Genomic DNA, 14,162 nt, shown 5'->3' with positions numbered 1-14,162 from the left:
TATTTGCAGCGAAAAAATTGAATTATTACCGCATTTGAATAACGGACACACGCACATTGAGTTATAATTCAATTTGTCGCTTATCTATGTGAGTGTTTGAATAAAACGCGTTTAAATTTTTAGGTAACAAATCTCGAAATTTATCGAATCTGGGTTTATGTCCACAATCACGCTCGCATGCATCAATATCAAAAACAAACTCCCAACAAAATAGTGCGTTTTTATGTCATGTTTCAGTTGCGAATATTCCATGGAACATTGTGGGACAAGTAACTTGTGTAAATACGTCTAAAGTACCATTTGCAGTTTTTCTTACAAAATTGTAAAGTAAAACTAAATATTAATAGGAATTTATAGTTTATTTCTCAAAAATCATAGATCAAAAACCTTATTAAGCAATTATTCAATGTAAAACCACTTTGGGATCAGGTCAATTGATGGAAAAAGTAAAGGCATTTGTGCAAAGTAAACAGCATATTGTGCAGCAAGTGTGGTAAACGGCATTTGCGTTGCGAGTTTATTTGGCACGAGCGGAGCAAGTGCGTAATAAGCAAGTTACTTTGCCAAACGTGTTGCATATTATACTTTTTCTACGACCGTCAGAATTGACAAATGTCAAAATTCAAGCCGGTTGCTCCCAAACCCGTGTGGTAATATCCCGGAAATGTTCGAAATGGCTCGGATCAGTGGGACAAGAAACTCACGTGGTATAGTGACGCTTCCCGCATGTTAGATCGGTGTATAATTACGTATTTTACAGAAGGAAGTAGAAAGATGTGATGTATCAAATTGGTAAACTTTTTCAGTCACTCATTTGCTAGGCATTCGCTCTGCTGCACTCCGTTCGTGCCAATTCAAGCGCGGGCCTTAAATGTGGAGTTTATCAAACTTTTTCTGAAGTCCGAGTTATCCGCAAATTACCTAGTTGGACGTCAATTTAAAGAAGCCTTTTTCATATAAAACAATAAAAACACTTTTTAAAACAATTAATAATATTTTAAAGAAGTTAAGTTTAGATGAGCAACACAATTCTGCAAAATTACATTTTGGGGCATATTTGAAACGATAATGGTTTTTAATAAATGCCAGAAAAAAGACGCAACATATATTGCCCGCATCGAGTTAATAGTATACCATGCAACAAGTGCAGAAAACGGCATTTGACTCACGAGTCAAACGAAACTAAAGTGGCGCTTCCCGCACGTTAGATTGATGCGTAATTAGGCATTTTACAGACGGGAGTAGAAAAACATTTTTAATCCTTAAGATTTTTTGCTTTATTCATTTTCGACGAATCATTTTTCTTAGGCTAGTGTGTGGTGGTGTGGTATAAGTGACGAGCGTGCCGAATGAGGTGTCATAGAAAAAATATAGTCAGCAAACTTGTGCACTCACCAAAACAAACTCGTGACTAAATTTGAGGTTATCAATTTTTTTGCATAATCAGGAATTAACTGTTTGGAAACCATTTTGGATAATTTTTTTGAAAGAAACAAAAATTATTCATAAATATTATAACTGGAGGAGGTGGGTTAGATATGAACCAAATTGGAAACCACGAGACTGTGATGATACCATATTTTTACTTCTATTGGCCACGACTACTATGATCAATTGGTCAGTTTACAACCATCTTTCAACTTTTATATCAGTAAGCATAACGTAGCTTAGCAAAGCGTACCATATACTAAGACAAACCAACTGTGACCAAATGCAAAAAAAAAATGGTCACCTTTTGCTTTCGCTATGGACGATCCGGGTCCATCGGGCCTCCAATCGGCGTGAAAAACCAAAAACCAAAAACAAACATTAGGCTCACTGTTGTACTATTACAATTTCAAATCAGACGGATAACAAGAATTTTTAAACGATTACAACGAATTGTGGGTTAGTTATTTTGTCCACGTGTTAACAACGAAAATAAAATATCCTAAAACGGATAAAACTTAAACGTAAGCAGAAGGTGGTGCGGCCATATATACAGCAAAATATGGCGCCGACGGTAATAATTTTCCCATAAACAAGACGTTCTTCGACACAAAACCGCATGCAAAACCACCATTAAAAACGTCTCGCTTAACTTCAATTTGCCAAACTTCCGAGCGTTTCGCGGAATTCTTATATTTCCTGGAGTCGACCATTTTATTCTTCTCGACTGTACATCACGCGACAACCAACATAAAAAATATAATAAAAAAATAAAACAATTTCCCCCGACCGAAATGGAATTTTTATTCACTTTCCAGAAATAAGGAATACGATATATACGGTCTCCGTGTTATTGTATATTTTCCAATTAAATTTTCCGGAGGTTTATGATCCGATTTCGCTTGTGTTTTCTTCGCCGGAATGGTTGCCAACGCAACAAAACAGTTTAAATGTCACGTTTAAGAGACGCTTAGTTGGACCAAAATTACCGTAGTCTGTTAAAATACGTCCAACCTCTTTAATGCCACATTTAAAGGACGGTTTATGTAAAAAAAAATACGCCCCATATAAATAACCGATATTTTTCAATTTACTATGTCAATTGCTTTGGCTTTTAGCTGGAACCTTTATCTAAATATAAATCTCGACAATTTATTCTAGATCCCCGGAAACGAAGCAACCAGCCTTACTTTCCCACGTATAAAATATTTGTTTGACCTACTTCGAAAAATCTTAAGAAAATTTTTGTTTTTGTAATTTTTAATGAAAGAAATACCTATGAAAAATTGCGGGTAAGATATATTGCTCAAGCTCACACATGATGGACATAATTATTTGATAATTTTCGAGGAAATTTCTGGAAGACTTCAGTCATTTTGACATATTGTACTTGATGAAAATTATTGTGTTCTATGTGAGAAATTACAGAGGTCGTTAAACAACTTTTTTTATCTGATTTTCGCCAAACAAAATATCGATTCGGTATCTGCGCGGGGTCCACTTTCAAGAGAAGAGAAGTAGGTGAAGATTATTCTGAAGTTCAAGCAATTCGAATGCCGGGGGGCGGACCAGCTTTCTTATTAGGAGCGGGTGTATCAATGGGGTGTTCTACCAAGAATGGCGGACTAATACTGGAATGTGGCGATGAAAAAGAGATTTCGAATATTTGAGCAGAAATACAGAACAAGCTTGGTGCAGAATATGAAATAGAAAGACCTAAATTAAGTGAGCATAGAATAAAAGTGGTGGCAGTTGATGAGAGTGAGTACAATGCTGAAGATAATATAATTATTGAGAAATTTGTTAAACAAAATGAGGTAAAGCCAAATGATTAGGATTTTAAATTGAAAATTTTGAGAAAAACTAAATTATTTGGTTTTTTCAATATCATTTTTGAGGTCGTCTCACAAACATACAATATACTGATGCTGAATCAGAGGATGAATATAGGATGGAGCCGTTGCTTGGTTGGAGGCCGAAAATATTATTAATGTCCGAAACATACGTGTCCGCCGAGGTAGAACGTACCGAAATAAACATTGATGGTTATCAGCTGGAACAATGTACCACGACAAATAGGAGAACTGGAATCAACAAGGAAGCAGCAATATAGAGAAGAAGCATGGATAACATATGAAATAAGGCAAACGATGAAAGAAAGAGATAAAATTTATGTTAGGGCTGTTGTCACAGAGACGTTGGAGATTGGAGTACATATAAAAAATAATTAACAACATTGTTAATAAAATAAGGTATGAAGAAGACAAATACTTCAGAGACGTGATAGATGAAAAGAAGCAAAATTCAAGAGAGCTATGGAAACATTTGAAGACATTAATCAAGAATAAAAGTTTATCCAGTGCAAGGGAAATTGTTTTTGAACAGGGACTGGTAAATTTAAAAAATATTTTGTGCAGAGCATTGAAGATATTATATCGGCAATAGCTAGACCATCCGTTAATTTGAAGTGTTTACAGATCTAAACCAGGACACGGAAAATTACAGCGTCACGGAGTTCGCGAGGTTTGAAAACATGTCATTGGTTCACCTAAAAAGGATTGTGCGTGGAATGAAAAACGTTGGTGGGGGTGAATCTGGCATTTCAACAAGAGTCTTTAAGGATGCTTTTGCGGTGGTTGGAAACTGAATATTGGACGTTATCAATGCGTTATTTTCTAAAGGGCAGCGTCCAGAGGAATGGAAGTCATATTTGGTGGTTCCGGTGCCGAAGGTTCCAGGTACTAAGCTGCATTCTAATTTTAGACCGATCAACACCGTGCCAGTGTACGAAAAATTATTGGAACTCCTTGCAAAGGAGCAACTGCAGAGACATTGTGACGAAAACAATTTAATTGTCTCTAGTCAATCGGGATTTCGAACGGGACATTCTTGCGAGACTGCGATGGTTAGTATCTGTTGATGAATTTGTTGGGGCTGCCGATGACAACAGTTTTGTTTTGGCTGTGTTTTTACACTTTAGAATAGCTTTTGAGACTGTCAATAGAGATATTTTAAAAGATAAGCTAGAAAATATAGGTAAAAAGCACTTGGCCCTGGGTTGGCTAAAATCTTACTTACAAAAAGTAAAGTATGAGTCATCTCTGTCTGAGTCTATCTTGGTGGATCATGGGGTACCACAAAGGCCGGTTTGGGGGCCATTATTGTTTCTTCTGTGTATTAATGATCTAGCTAAAGTTGTGAAAAACAGCAGCAGTTGGTAAGAATATCGAAGAAATGCAGCGAGATATCACTGATGACCTGTATCGAGTGTTTGTATGGCTGTGCAATAATAATCTTAGCATTGATGTCATGTAGTCCAAGTTCTGTTTGTATGGTAAAAAAACATAAATTGAGTTGTTTGCATCATGGGAACAATGGGAAACAATGGGACCCAGAAATTCGGGACTGGGCAACATTTCGCAAAGACTTTCTTGAATTATTTCCTGCGAAAAGGAATTTAGGCCGTTTGTTTGATGACGCAGCAAGATTTAATAGTCCGCGAGTAAACATGTACGAAACTTATGTTAAATTAAAATGTTTACGGGCCAAGTGGTCAGAAAACGATTTAGTTGAGCTCATTGTGCATGGAATTTGTGAACTGTTCGTAATGCCGCGACGAACGCTAACTGTCAAATAGTTTCTGAACTTATAGTGTTTTTGTCATCTTTCGTGTAACTTTGAAGCATTTTCGCGTATACCTACTCGGTATAAAGTTTACCATTGTCACGGATTGCAACGCTATAAAAGCGACGTCCAATAAGAAGGACCTGGTGGTCTATCTCATGTGGATTACTTGAGTAGCAATCCAGTGACTGTTCACCGAGTTGCTCATGATAATTGGGCGTATGTTGAGCAAAAGGGCAACGAAGAGATACGACGTTTGCTTGAACGACTGAAGGAAGGTAGTTTAGACCAAAAGCAATATGTAGGAAAAGATGAAATGCTCTATCACCGACACTTGAATTCAGAAGGAACCGAAAATTTACAATGGTACGTTCCGAGATAGAGTCGTTTGGGATTATTACGGATTTTTCACGACGAGCCATGCCATGTAGGCGTTGGGAAAACTTACGAATCGATAACTGAATATTTCTGGTTTCCCCGTATGAGGAGTTTCGTTAAAAGCTACATTAGTGTGCGCAGTAAAGAAAAAGAGGACAGGCCCTTTTCAAGGATTTATAAGTCCGCTGGAGAAACCCACTGGCCCCTTCGACACATTGCATATGGATTGTTTAGGACCCCTTCCTCTGTCATCTGATGGATACAAGCACATAGTGGACGCATTTACCAAATATCGCATCCTTTTACCCATGAAATCAGTTACTACTGCAGAAACTCGTGAGAAAGTTTAAAGTATATTAGCTTTGTTTGGTACACCCAAAAGAATAATTAGGGATCCTGGGACATCGTTTAAAAACACAACATTAATATTTGGGAGAGTGGAAAATTGAGTATCACTTCATCACCTCAGATGTACACCGAGGTAATGGACAAGCGGAGAGATACACCAGAACAATAAGAAATCTTCTGAGGGTTGAAACAAGAGTTGAGTCAGAATGGCCAAGTGGGCCATGGAAGATTCAATTTGTCTTGAATAGGACAGTCCAAAAATCTACGCAGACTACACCTTTACAGCTTTTGTTAGGAATCAAAAGCTTGACACCCTTGATCCAAGCCCTTTTGAAAACAGTTAGTTTAGATATGGGTCCACTACGAAGCAGAAAGTCAGACATGCAACGTGTAGCTAAGAGGTTATCATGAAAACCTAGTATGGAAGGTATTAATTGAAAACGAAGGGATACTATCCATTTCAATGTTGGTGATTTCGTGCTGATGCACAGAGATTCACAAACGCACATAAGCAAGGACAGCTATGAATTCCGAGGCCCCTACGTAATTGTTAAATGTTTAACCCACAACAGTTATGAGATCAAAAAAGTTGGAACCAATGTAGGCACCAAAGCCGCGAAGGAGACCGTGGCCGACACAGTGGTCATTACCTTGCGATGTGAAGGACCTTTTAGAGTTTCTAGAGGGAGATGACGAGGTAACTCAGAAAATATTAGGTGAGTTACCTTAACATTTTATTTGTCTTAGTCTTGGTCTCTGTCCCGATGGTGGTAGAGCCAAGTGGGTCGGTCGCTGAGGTCTCCACAGTAATAAAACATTTGGTCAATTTGACAGGTTAACTTTTTCCTTTTCGGGATTAGCTCAGCAGTGAGGCGCCGAGATCGTCGCCATTGTCAGTATGGCCGTGTTAGAAAAGCGCCGATTATAAGAACTTTGTTATGGCATATTATTTATTTATTTGTCTTAGTTTGGTCTCTGTCCCGATAGTGGTAGAGCCAAGTGGGTCGCTGAGGTCTCCACAGTAATGAAACCTTTGGTCAATTTGACAGGTTAACTTTTTCCTTTTCGGAATTAGCTCAGCAGTGAGGCGCCGAGATCGTCGCCATTGTCAGTATGGCGGTGTTAGAAAAGCGCCGATTATAAGAACTTTGTTATGGCATATTATTTACGAAAGTATTGTTTTTACATAACTCAAGCAGCCGCCGGTCGCCTGATTTGAAGCAGAGTATTACGATGACGCATAGTTTTTAAACGTCTTTTTGTGAGATGATTTGATTAGGAGCGAATATTTGTTGCGAAGCCATTCAATTCTAGGCTCTCGGGTAATACGCTACTCAGAGATTTATTTGCATTCAAACTGTTAATACATAATTCGTGGAATAGTACGGTGGTGTTGGATTGTTCTGTTTTTCATTCTATTTCTAACACTGTACACTAACGGAACTTCAGAAAATACAAAATAGAGCAATACGCGCAATTCTAAAATGTAATAGATATATACCTGTGATGACTATGTTAAATGTATTACAAATATTAAGTGTAAAGCAAAAAGTAATGTTTGATGCCTTTATACTTATATTTAAGATAAAAAATAAAATGATGCCGCCATACATTGGTAATAGAGTTAATTACTTTAAGAATGTTCGTGACTATAACACTAGAAACTGTACGATTTCATCCTAGTCAATAGATGCAATAGATGTAAAACTACACATATGTTGAATACCATTTTAAATAAAGGTTTGTTAGAGTTTCATAGGCAGCCAAAAAATATTAAGGAGTGTAATAATTTAAATGCTTTTAAAAGATTAATTAAACTTATGTATTGTCTGAAATTTTATTCTGATTTTTCTTTTATATACTGTTATATACTTTTATATGCTGTTATATACTTTTGTTCTGTGTACTTTTGTACTTTTGTAAATACGATTGTTTTCTGTCTTTAGCTTTATGCTAAATAAATAAAGTATTTATTATTTATTATCCTTAAGATTTTTCAACTCGATATTGACATGTCTTCAAAGTCTGGAATGAAGTATTTTGCACAGTCTATCATTTGAAATTACTTGAAGAAGAAGAATAGTACACTGGTTTTACTTAAAAAAAATACCTGCCTTGGATTGAACTGGACTGAAGACTACTTAACAGTTTCGAAGGGAAAACAGGAATATTTATTATCTGGACGAAACTTATGCAGTATAAAAATTAGTTTCTTTTTTCATACTATTCTTACTTCTATTTAAGTTTTTATTTACTTAATCTCAGAATAATTAATATTTCAATTATTTGCCCACCTCTATAATTATCATGCTCTTATAATTATTATTATAGTTTTGGTGAGTTTTGGTTAGTTTTTATTATTCTACTAAACTACCTGTAGTAACTCCGCTGTGACATTACTTTCATTCACTAAACTCGTCTTTTTATTATATGCAAATTAATGTGATCCTAATTTGGGAACGATTCGAGGTTGGTAGGTTTTAAAAGTTGAAATAAGGAAAAGTATAGTTGGAATTTATCTGAACTTTCGGAAGTAACCTTTAAGTGGTCCACCCTGTTTAATGATCCCTGTCATTGCGAATTTACATTTTACTACTTTTTAGCATTAAGAAACTAGGTATAGCTACATGAACTAATTATTTAATGAGTGTTTTTAACCATATTCCTCGTTTTATTTAAGTATGTCAAGTTGTACATAGACAGTCACTTATCAAGCCAATCCTAGCGCAGTTTCCCGTTTACTGTTTATATCTTATAGAATGAATGAATGCGATACGGATATGAACCTTGTTCTGCGTTAAGCCATTTTACCATATTATTCATTGGTTCATTATGTAACATCTCTCGCAACTGCCATTCCAGGTGGAAAAACAGGCGCTCGTTTTCTCTCTGTCTAATATCAACATTATTCGTCTCAATTCAAATTCGTCTCCGGAAGCGGCAAACATTAAAATTCAAACCGCCGAAACAGATTTTCCTCAATTTTGTTAAAGCTGCATAAGAACTATTACCTCCGCTTTGTTTCCGAGTTTGTTCCCGGGCTTCTCCTTACATGCCGAAATAAACGACTTGTTTCCCGTAAACGACTTAATTTGTCAAAGTTGCGAGTCAGGGCCCCTGATGGGCGACGGAACGCGAAAACCGGGACGCCGAAAATAAGGAAGTTTTCGATGCGAGCACTTTAAATAATTAAGTTCTTCTTTTTGGAGAATGGCCACGACAGATGTTTCACATCGTTAGAGGGCCTCCAAGAGACGTTCGACTCGATTAATTACGCCGTGACGTCAGAGGAAATGTAAAAACGCTCCGATTGTAAGGCTTCCTAAGTCGTAAACAAAGGCGAATAAATTCGCTGTCTACGTTGTGCTCATCTTTAGCTTAGTGGTTAACATTCTTGTATATTCTCGGGAATTGGCAAGGGTAATGTATGCGCGAGGATTTTCGGACAGCATTGAACGCACTGACAACACTTGCTCAAGAAGGTGGAAAACCCAATAATCATCAATTAGCAACTTATTAAGGTTCAATGGAGAATTGTACAGGGTGTGCTACGGTAGTAACACTTAGATCCCTTGATTAGGGCATATTTAGTTTAGTCAAAAAATATACATGGGATACATATATACATGAAATAAATGTTGCTCAGAACAAATTTTTGGAGGTTTTTGCATTTAGCTTTTAGATTAGCAAAATATTTTTTTTAAACAAGCTTTTTTGTTTTAAATAAATGCACAAATACAGTAACAAGACAAGCAACATAGTGGTTCTAATTTTTCAAAAGTTAAGTAGAAAAATTGCAAATTAATTTTCAATTGGACCCTGTATCTTGGTTTTTATCAACATTTAGACTAAACTAAATTTGATCAAAATATTTTTACCCAAAGAATCCTCAGTTTGACTGTGTACTTATGAGGGAGGCACGAGTCAAGTTAAGGTTGTCAGATATTGGACTTTTTAGTGCAAATGTTACTTTTAAATTTTAATTAAAAAAAACTTGAAAATTCTAGTCGACGTGAAGAAAAAGCTGAAATTAATTATCTGACATTTCGATCGCTCAGTTGAATGACTGTGCTAAATATGGGAGATATTAAACTCACAATAATGTGCCACCCTGTAACGGTGGAATTTATAGTTGACAATTGACCACTTCTTAATTTTACTTAATTTTATGATTAAAGATCATTCAGTTACTTATATTTTTCACTTGTTCGTTCCTTCATATGTGTTGATCAAGTATTTTGTTTTAGTTTAAGTTTTAGCAGAGATGGAATAATTTGCATTTATTAATTATTAATTATTAAGTATAGGGCTTAAAATTATATTTTCAAAATTAACAGTTAGGAGATAATTCCTAAACTATCCGAGTATCTGTGGTAAATCACATTCTGCTGTGCTTTTAACTTTTTTTCGGGATTTTTCTTTGCTTATTTTTTATGTTTATTTGTCAGTGATAAACTACAAAAATAATTTTGTTGTGCCTGTCTAGCTTACAACGACCTATACGGTACAGTTTGCGATATGATTATTAGAGATTTTATTTTTAGCATTTATCCATTTCAATAATATCATCGCATACTTCTTTGTTGGGAAAATTATTTTCAATTGCAAGTCGGTTAACCTCAAAGAACGCTGGCTTTGTGTGTATACGAACTTAAAACCGGGTCACTTTCATCAGTCATTTTCTTGGTTTTTAGTTCCGCGTCTATTCTTTAAGCGCTTACCTTCGCAACTTTCCTCGTTTTCTTTAAGGGGGAAAAATGTAAACGTCCCGGTCTATTTGCCTTTAAGAGGTTTTAGACGTTTCTTTGAGCCATCCACGTCGTTACGTCCGTTAGCTAGCTAGTAAATAATTCCCTCAAATGTAAAGATAGAGTTGTGGCGTCAAAAACAAACATTAAAGCTATTGAGCAAAAACATAAGGTAAATTTTGGATAGAAGTATCTTGTAATCACTGTTAACTCAGACTCGCAGCTGCCTAGGATCATTTACCAAGTAGACTATTTAAGCCCAGGGAGAGTAAAGGTAAGCCAGGAGATAAAAACATCTGCACGGCAGATATCTTAGCGAGATCATGGAGGAGCATATCAACAAAACCACGATGAACTAGCGACTGAAAAGATCAGCAAGGACCAAGATCTCGATAATCATCAAAAAACTGTTGAAATACCTCGGAGACCTAACATCTCTACAGGAACTATAGGAAGTCAGGATATTTATAGGACCCAGAGAAGACCGTCACCAAGGACCCAATAACACAACAATGGCCCCCACAGAGCTCAACTCCTGTAATATCAAATATCTAAGTTCCCGGGGGAGGGAGTGAAAAATATATCAGGCGAAATCATAATAGTAGCAATAATACTCATTCTCAATAAGTATGCACCAAATTACAGAAAATACTAAAATTAATACAAAGGAATTAATGAAGTTCATAGAAATAATAAAAAAAAACAATAAAAGGGAGTGGAGAAAACGGATAATGAATTAATTATCTTTCAGACTCCCTTTCATCATATCATACGTATCATACAAGTCTAAGTCTAAGTACATACTTAGAATTATGGTTTTCACCTATTAATTAAAAAGCTGTACGTAACAATGTATTTGTCAAAATGTTAGTAAAACACACTCAATGCGCATGTCAACTAGTAGGGGCAGAACATTTTTGGATGACGAAATATATGGAATTTCCTATAACTTCACTTGAGAAAAGTTGCTAAACATGCTGGCATGCCGACAAAAATTCCAAACTGCAACAACTAAGTTCATGAAGGCGACAAACACATTTAGTATATACCAATTAAGCAGTCGGCTCGAAGCTAGTCTACCAAACCGTTTAAAAGCAATTTATTGTTTCCATTTTTTGCTCGAAAATATTGCGATTTTTTTTTTGCGAGTATTGGAAAAATAATCTGCCGTAGATCGCGTCCGGATATGCAGCAACTGGCAGAAAAGTTGACAAATTTTCGTTTCCCGTTAAATGATACAAGTTTTCGTTAAGCTCTATTTTTAACGGCAGGAATATGGTCGATATATTTTTTTAATGTGGACCAAGTATAAAAAAAAAGGAACGGAATTGCTAAGACCGATAACTCAAAGGATGTTTCTGCATTGCGCATTCAATCAATACTAGCGAAATTAAAGGTCACTTAAATATTAGCGAAGGACAATCTATCCATAAATCTCGTTGCTCGCAGTTGTAAAGACTGGTTGAATAATTGTTATTAAATATTTCTCGATTGACTTCCACCATTTCGATTTGCAACCGGTAAAGATTCTCTTAAATCGTAAAGATTTGGGTGCATCCAAGGCAAGGCACTGAATCGCGAACGATACCAAACTATTTCTTAAGCAATATCACCAGAAATCATACAACCCAAACATGATACTCATAATAAGAAAACAATGCCTCCATTCGAACTTTAACTTCCTAAGACGTTTCATTGAATTGTAAAGTCGCTAATTAGTGTATGCTTTCTTACCAATTTTCATGTAAAGAACTATAAAACTATAAAATGTATATCAACACCAATCAACGCAAGAACCAACCGGACTGGATAGATTATTATGATAATATATCCTGACTATTCAGTCTTGTGTTTGTCTTAGAGGATTAAAATTATTTTTATTCTTAATATTTAATCAGCATACTTACCAACTAAAAATAACGCTGATTTCTTTGATCGGCAGCATTCTAAACCTGAAAGAAAATAAAATAATTAAATGTACTGCATACTTCTAACTACTGGGTAGCAACTATTTATAAAATATTTACAAAATGGCAAGAATCTTTTCGCACAGCAACAACTCTTCAAAAGTCATACTACCTGAATATAAGGCCATAATCTTGTCAAACGCCTGCAGGCTACGAACTTTAACACCTTTTATCTCTAACACAAACAAAGCTTTTACAGCCGTTCGGCTTGGTGTCGTTAAACAAAACCCTTTGTTATTTAAGTTATAAAATTCTCAAAGAAAAAATGTTTTATTTATGTTTACTACACGGATATAAGTTACAAATGTCGCTCGTTTGCAACCCTCAACGTAAATGTTAACGATTATCGTTTAGAAGTTAAACGTCAATAGCAAGTTTGTTGTAATTAATTAATCCCGCCAGAGTTTTTTAGAATTATATTTAGACGGAATATTAACTCGCCAAGGTTAAAGTGTTCCTTGTCTGGCAGAAAGTTGCTGAGTTTAACACTTAAAAGCAAAATTGTTCCTTTTTCGGTGTGCATAATTGTGCACCTTATACCTATCGAACGCGGTCTCACAAAATTATGTTTGAGTCTTAAGATTTTCATTTTTTATTGCAAAATAATCTAGACATAAGTTTGTATCAATTTTTTTACTCAATAAACGCCAGAGTAAATTATAAAATTTAAGTATTAAAAATGCAAATTATATTATAATTGCAACATATATAGAAGATTAAAATTATTAAAATTGAAAAATAAATCAAAAATCACCCAAACAATTAAAAACAATTTGTTTTAAAAATTGTGGTCCTGTTGAGATGTACAAGAAAATTGAGTGGATGCATCACCATGTAGAATAAATTGAAACAATTTAAACAACCTCTGCAAAAACGTAGGGAGAGCGGATAAAAGGAGACTGAGCGCATATACCACGTACCATGTAGGTACTACAAAACGGTCATAAAAATACAAAGTCTCTTACAAGGAATGAATACATGAAATAAAAAAAATGAAAAACTAGCAAAGATTTGAAGAAAATCTTTCAAATAAGTAAATAAGTACGTCATTAAAACACTAAAAACACAATTTGTTGTGTTCGAAGGAACAGTGTTAAACGTTGCCAGATTTAATTTGACGACAAACGCCTCGTGGAATAGCAACGCCTTTCGCTCGTCAGTTTTAAAACGTGTTTTTCTGGGTCGAACGCGCAAAATTACTGAACCATGTTCAGAAAGCGAACGCTGTGAAATTGTCGCTTTAAATGCACAAAGTTCGCATGTTTTAGTAAACATGGATCCTGTACAATACTTACGTGTCGGGTTTGTCACCATTGCCAGTTGTTATTTCAGTTATTTTACGTTTGTAGCGGTTCAATAATGTTTAAAAAAGAAAAACTGCGCCTATTATTAAGTTTTTGTTGGTATAAAAGCGTCACTTTACGTCAAATCCCAACAAACATTTTTATAATTTATTCAATTCATCAATTCATCATTTCTTCAACGTTTTCAAAACAACGAAAATCATTTACATTTGTTAAGCGCCACGAAATTATTGGAAATTTCAGACAGTATGAAAAACCTGTTTTTTTTTATCCGAAATGCGAAATTAAAAAAAAACAACTTTTCAATCCTCCATTTACCCCCCCAACCCCTCTTCCACTGCTGCATCACAATTAAGTTAGTACCC

The 14,162-nt window shown here is 35.4% G+C and overlaps 1 protein-coding gene across 3 annotated transcripts in view; it reads right to left on the bottom strand.

The window, feature by feature from the left end:
• Positions 1 to 14,162, bottom strand: part of LOC132704757 (uncharacterized) — a 381,739-nt gene that overhangs the window by 43,881 nt on the left and 323,696 nt on the right. For all 3 annotated transcript variants that reach the window (XM_060674976.1, XM_060674977.1, XM_060674978.1), the window contains one exon: positions 12,434 to 12,478. In XM_060674976.1, the coding sequence (XP_060530959.1) occupies positions 12,434 to 12,471 (38 nt within the window). In that variant the 5' untranslated portion in view covers positions 12,472 to 12,478. The remainder of the gene's footprint in view (positions 1 to 12,433; positions 12,479 to 14,162) is intronic.

This window comes from Cylas formicarius, unplaced genomic scaffold (assembly GCF_029955315.1).
Source record: "Cylas formicarius isolate icCylForm1 unplaced genomic scaffold, icCylForm1.1 PGA_scaffold_7__23_contigs__length_41026272, whole genome shotgun sequence".
In the NCBI taxonomy this organism is placed as follows: domain Eukaryota; kingdom Metazoa; phylum Arthropoda; class Insecta; order Coleoptera; family Brentidae; genus Cylas; species Cylas formicarius.
The sequence above is the reverse complement of the archived record's forward strand: the minus strand, read 5'-3'. Positions and strand labels throughout refer to the sequence as shown.